The sequence below is a fragment of the Lathyrus oleraceus genome, chromosome 4 (genome assembly GCF_024323335.1).
Source record: "Lathyrus oleraceus cultivar Zhongwan6 chromosome 4, CAAS_Psat_ZW6_1.0, whole genome shotgun sequence".
Taxonomy (NCBI): domain Eukaryota; kingdom Viridiplantae; phylum Streptophyta; class Magnoliopsida; order Fabales; family Fabaceae; genus Lathyrus; species Lathyrus oleraceus.
Genome location: NC_066582.1, coordinates 321088069 through 321094865, shown reverse-complemented (window position 1 = coordinate 321094865; position 6797 = coordinate 321088069). Strand labels below are relative to the sequence as shown.

The 6797-nt window shown below is 35.7% G+C and overlaps 1 protein-coding gene across 1 annotated transcript; it reads left to right on the top strand.

The window, feature by feature from the left end:
* The first annotated feature begins 1949 nt into the window (after window positions 1–1949).
* LOC127075304 (protein WHAT'S THIS FACTOR 1 homolog, chloroplastic) lies at window positions 1950–5569 on the top strand. Its single transcript, XM_051016788.1, has 2 exons — window positions 1950–2629; window positions 3965–5569. The coding sequence occupies exons 1-2, from the start codon at window positions 1953–1955 to the stop codon at window positions 4512–4514; spliced, it is 1227 nt and encodes a 408-aa protein (XP_050872745.1). The 5' UTR covers window positions 1950–1952; the 3' UTR covers window positions 4515–5569.
* Window positions 5570–6797: the final 1228 nt, after the last annotated feature.

Genomic DNA, 6797 nt, shown 5'->3' with positions numbered 1-6797 from the left:
ACATAAATAAAGTAGGTACATATAGTTGGGGTTCAGCTGTTTTGTCCCATCTATATAGTTTGTTGTGTAAAAATGCAAGAAAAAAAATACTTGTACGTTTTATTCTTGCGCCTCTTTGCTACAAGCATGGGGTTGGTCGAGAATGCCGTCACTTGCCCCGTTCAACGAGAAGTCATTCACATTCCCTTTTGCAACAAAGTAAGTTTATCTTAAATCTTCGAATTTGTTAGGCTTTATACTACAACTAACTGTAACTAATATATTTTCAATCTTTTCATTTTAGGTGGTCGGTTATGGGGATGAACTACAACAGGTGTCTCAAACACGCTATAGTAGTTTATCACAATCTTTTAGACCGTCTTGGACCATACGATGTATTACTACTAAACAACTCTCTTCTAATTATGTATTTTTCTTATATAGTTTATCTGAAGGTCGTATCTGGATCTTGACCACCAGGTTAACCCTGATGATGTTGTAGTTTGGATAACAAAAACATTAATCGTCAGGTTCACTACCATAGAGATGCACCAGAGTGACCGTGTGAAACTGCATTTCGGCATGCAACAACAAATTTCAGACCCTCCAACGTGTTTGCGAAATTGGCATCAACAAAGAGTCGATGCCCAATAGGGTTATTTCGATTGAAGAGACTTCGTTAAAGAGATGTGTCGTCATTGGAAGAATCGACGTTGACACATCTTAAACGAACCAATCATAAAATATGCTAGACCAACTCAATATTATATGACTTAGTTTAGGTCGGCTAGAACGACACAATTTATGTCTGAGTCGAGGTATTTGATTGATCCACGCCAACAAGCTTCGTCATCATACGTCCAACAACCAACCCCCACCCAACAACCAACCCCATACCATTACCAAACCCAGAACAATGTCAACCCACCAAAATCCAACGACCAACCTCACAACGTCACCATACCATATACACCAAACACCAACCTCGCAACCAATACATGTCACACACCCAAATACAAAACTAAGAGCATATCCCATACCACCAACAACCATACGCAACCACCACATATGTCTATAGCCCCGATAATTCATACGATTCCACATCATCTCACCATAGCCCCCCACCAATGAACACCCAAATATTTCACCGCCAAAGCAACCAACCATTGTTTGACTTTCTTACACCACAAGAACCATTACTTCGTTTCCAAAACGATACAATGTCCCAATTCAACCAACCATACCGTCCACTCATAACCCAACCACAATGACCAAACTACGACAACACAGACATCAAACTCAATTACGGCAGCACCGTTGGCGACAACCCCCCAGATATTAGGGAGAAATGATGGCAAATATGTCAAATATCGCAGGACCCTCACACCAACCACATTTTCCTCAGGCTAACACTCAAAGACCTCAAACACCTCAGGGAAATCGTGGAAGACCTTGAAGGTAGGCTAATGCACCGGGATGTAGAATAGGGAGACGTTTTGATCGGATGGGTCATTAATTTTCTGGTCAATTATTGTGTATTTAAATTTATAAAATAATATTATAAATTATTTTTAATTTTCTTTTTTATTTCAATTTTATTTAATTATAACTTAAAAATAATAAAAAAAATAATAGAGTCACCACTTGCAGTGACGCATGTTCCTGATGGATAAATGCATGCGCCACTTGCATTGATATGTGGTGAATGCAATCACTAGAGATAATGACACTTATGTCTAAATGAGATATGCATGTGTCATTTCTCTTTGCTACTCCTCTTTAAAAATGGTTATTTAAGTAAATAATTTAGAAATATAATTATTTTAATATTATTTTTTAAAATAGTGATTATTTAAAAAAAAATCACAAATGATATTTCCATTTAAATTTTAGTTTTACCAATTACTATGTTTTACATTTCATCTATTTTTATGTTAATAGTTTGTTTTTTAAAAACCAATCCATTTTAATAAATGGGGTTTCACAACACCAACAGCAAAACGCGCGCACAGACACACTCTCTCTCTTCGATGCTTCGCCGCAATGTTCCATTCATCACCTCAAACCAGCCGCGCATCACAATCATCTCAACCCTCCGCCAAAAATCAAGCGGCGGAAGAAGACCAAAGAAAAAAACCTACCACCGAGTCCTCGAACTCGACAGAGTAATGGAGCTTCGCAAGAAACCAACAACCATCCTCGAACTCAAAACCCTAATTCAATCCCAACCCAAAAACAACCCTCTCTTCCTCCGCGACCTCGAGAAAAACGTCGGCTTCGTTCGTAAATGGGACTTCATGGCCCTCATTGAAAAACACCCCACCATTTTCCGTGTAACAGGATCTCCCCCGTTGGTTCATTTCACTGATAAGGCCCAACGAGTGGCCCACGAAGAAGCCCGGGCCCGAATTCTGATGGAGCCGATTTTGGTTAATAATCTTAAGAAGATGCTTATGCTTTGTGTTGACTGTAGGATTCCACTTGAAACGGTTGAGTTTGTTGGGCCTGAGATGGGTTTGCCTTGTGATTTTAAAGGGTGTTTGATTGATAAGTACCCTCAGTTCTTTTCTGTTAGGGCTTTCAATGGAAGGGATTATCTTTATTTGGAGGATTGGGATTCTACTTTAGCTGTTACTGCTAGAGAAGCTAGGTAAATCGGTTGATTCATTTGATTTTTTTGTTTTTGTTTTTGTTAAGCTGCTAAGTGCATTTGTGGATTTGCCTAAATTCAAGTATTATGGTTCTATATTGATATTGCAATAGAGGTTTTCAAATTAGTCTATCACAATCGCAAGGGCTTTCTGTGTGTTTGGTTTTCAAAACCTTTGAGTTGGGACTGACTATGCATAGCAAACCTAACATATGCATGATTAAAGAAACGTTAAGAGTGAGATTAGATGAAGAGAAGTTAGACAACTAGAAGTAGAATAAAATCTAGAAAAACTATAAGAGAAGTTATTAACAAAGCTTTTGAGAAACATGATCATAGATGGAACATTCTGACGAAATTTGATTCATGTAGCCGATCCCACTTAACGGGATAAGGCGGCTTGGTTGTTGTTGTTCTTGTCATGTGTTATTTTTAGTAAAATGTAGGTGTTTGGTTGGTGTTGGATGAAATTTAATTGATTGTCTCTGAAACTTTGTTTAACTACTAGCAATAAAAAGTAGTTTTTGTATTGAGTTGAGAAATTTCTACCAAGTTTACATCAAGCTACCAATTATAGGCAAACAAGGTTTGGACTATAAAACACGAATTCCGACATGGACACCGGGATTCGACACAACACAGATACTCCGACACCGATAATGTTAAAATATAGGACACCGACAGCTATATATAAGAGAGTATTTGAGCTTTATTTATCCATCTATGCTTTAAAAAGTTGAAAATATTCTAATAAAAAATTAATGTCTTTAATTCTTTATTGATAACATTGCTTAAATACACGTTTAACAATTTTAAATTTGTGAGATTTGTCCAAAATATGTATAAAGGTGTGTTGAAGCAAAGAAAAAAACAATTTTTTGTTTGAAACACTTGTATGAATTGTCTCACATATATGTTATGAGTGTCATGCGGGTGTCAATCATTGGTTCAAAAAGTGTCAAAACAAAGTAAAAAAACCATTTTTTAGTGGACACTTGTTTGACTTTTCCGACACTTTGACTTTTTTGACATGTGTTTTACGAGTGTCATACAAGTGTCAGACACCAACGCATGTCGGACACCGCGACACGCCTACCCTAGAGGTGTCCGTGCTTCATAGGGTTTGGATGCAAAATCAATTTTGTATGTCTGGAATCAAACATCTGTATCTTGTTTTACAATCAAATGTGTTTTCTAAACATACTTATTGGGCACTTGTTTGAGTGAGTTTATAAAATTGTTAGTCAAAAAATATTTCTTTTCTTGTTGTTTTAAGTGGAAATGTAATTATAAATTATTTTGGATATTGAATACCTTGTTCCAAATATACAATAGGTTGGCACAGGAAGGAGTTGTTGTGAACATGAAACCAAACGTGGATGAGAAGAAGGTGAAGATTTCAAGAGATGGGAACTATGCTGGTCCATTTGCCTTCAAAGTGAACTTTCCTGCTGGTTTTAGGCCAAATGTTAATTTCCTTGAACAGTTTGAGCGGTGGCAGAAATTGGAGTTTCCGTCTCCTTATTTGAATGCAAGAAGGTTTGATGCCGCAGATCCGAAAACTCGAAAACGAGCCTTGGGAGTTATTCATGAGCTCCTCAGCTTGACCATGGAGAGGAGGATGACATCTGCCCAACTGGATGCATTTCATGCAGAGTGTTTTTTGCCGTCGCAATTGCTGCTTTGCTTAATAAAGCATCATGGGATATTTTACCTCACTAATAAAGGTGTAAGGAGTACGGTTTTTCTCAAAGACGGTTATGTTGGTTCGAACTTGATAGGTAAGTGTCCTTTATTGCAATTTAATGATAAATTTGTGGCACTCTGTGGTAGAGGAAATGTTGATTTGTGCGAAATCAAGAGTTCTTTACAAGCTGTTGTTTAGACGTTGAATTTTCTGGAGTCTATCAGCTTCCCTCCCTGTGTAACAGATGGATGATTGCAATCCAAGTACATCTGCCTCATACTTTCACAGAATTACTTATTGGATTGGATCATTCGAATTGTGCGCACCTTACAAGCGTCAAGATCAAGGTGTTGTAGAAAAGTGTATCGTGTCAAGTTATGAACCTCGCGGTACCTTGGTTCATTTAGTTGACAATTTGCACTGATAATCCAATGTGTATATTTGCTCCCGAGTAACTTAATCATCTCTCATATCACTCAACGAGTGATTAAAAAAATGGCATGTATGAATGAGGCTTGAATGGAGACTTGGGCTATATGGAGCCTTCGACAAGATCTTACCTTGCATGTGCTCCTCTTAATGCATACATGGGTCGCAAGTTAAGGGCATGTAATCACTTCAAGAGCAGCCATCAGAGTTTTGGTGCAGTAGTTTTTCTGAATGCTTTTCCCACTTGTTAGAGAAAATGTTCTTACCAGGAAAAACTTAGGCATCACTGAATGTTTTGGTTCAGAAATTGTTCTTGATAAAAAATATTCAGCCTCGAAAAGGAATTCAACTTTCAACAAATTCAACAAATGGTTATTATGCTGACACCGGGGTGTACAGAACCTGTCCCAGCCTGCAGACCCGTTAGGACGGAGTGATTTGGCTTAGGTCTGACCCGAATCTGGAAAAAATGTGGGGTGGTAAGTGTCCCACGATGTGACCCGGTAGAAGGAAGGGACACGGACGGGTCCGGGTCGACACATGGGTCACTTCCTCTGTACCATTTGTTAGTGAGGACTTGGGTTGTTTTTTACTTACCCAGTATTAAGGACACACTAGACATCAATGTATTGTTCGTCCAAATACTCCGTTGTTCTAATTTAAACTCAGTTACACTGGTATTTATTCTAATTTATTTTTGCTCATGAAATGGCTTTATTTGCTGAGTTGGTTGGTTTCATTATGGACTAAATAATTAGTTGAACCATAGGAAAAACTCTTGTCATTATTTATGTTCTTGAGTTGATTTCATTTTGCTTGTGTTACTTTCTGAGTTTATTTTTGGCTCTGGTTGCTTTTTGCTTACTGATATGGGCGGAACAGTGCTTTCTGTTGTTGCTTAGCTTGCTTTCTGCAGTTGTTTTTAAACACTCAGTAGAAATATGGTGGACCAAACATTATTCTATGAAAAGAAAGAATTGTAGAGTATACTACCAGCCTAATAATACATTAATTCTTTTATTTTTGGTTTTTTCTAATTTGTCTTTGAAAAAATGTGGGTAATTTACTCATTCAATGTGTGAACAATTAAAATGATCCACATGTGCGGTCTGATTTTCTTGTGTTGATTGGTCAGAATTCGGTTATGAATGCTGATCAGAACCAGTTATGGTGCTTGGGCCAGCTGTGGTTGACAAGTCTTCCGTCCAGAATTTTCATTTTTGAGTGGCGTCTTATTCTTAATATGTTGCCAACAAAGGACCAATTGTCTTGCGAGTTTTTCTTCAAATACCCTATTTTTGAAAAACAATTCCTAATATACCCTTTTTTGAAAAAAAAATCCCAGTCTACCCCCCTTTTTAGTTGGGTCTCGTCACTTGATTTGACGAAGGGGTGTTAAAAAAAATTTGGTGTGTGGCCTCGTCACTTGAAGTGACGAGGTGTTAAAGGATTTTTTTTTTTTTTAACACTATGTCCCTTTTTATAATCCTTTAAAAAAATTTTAGCACTACTATGTCTCCTATTCCATAAGTGGATGTTTGGTCACTTCCACGGCAAAGATAAAAAGCAGCGTCCCTACCAAATTATTAGAGCTAGAACCAAATGTCTTGTCCGGAAAATTATAATAAACATGGTTAATCACAAATTTTTTAAAGGATTTTTTTTAACACTATGTCCCTTTTTATAATTAAAAATAGTAGTAATATGCCCCTTTTTATAATTGATTTAATTAAAAATAATAATAATTTTTTTATAAAAAAATATTTAAAATAAATAGTAAATAATTTATAATAAATTGTAAATAGTAAATAATAATAATTATTATTATTATAATAATTTGTGATATTATAATTTATAATTATTAATATAAGTGATATTATAAATTATAATAAACATGGTTAATCACAAATTATAATAATAATAATAATAATAATAATTATTTACTATTTACAATTTATTATAAATTATTTACTATTTATTTTAAATATTTTTTTATAAAAAAATTATTATTATTTTTAATTAAATCAATTATATTAATTTAATATAAATTTA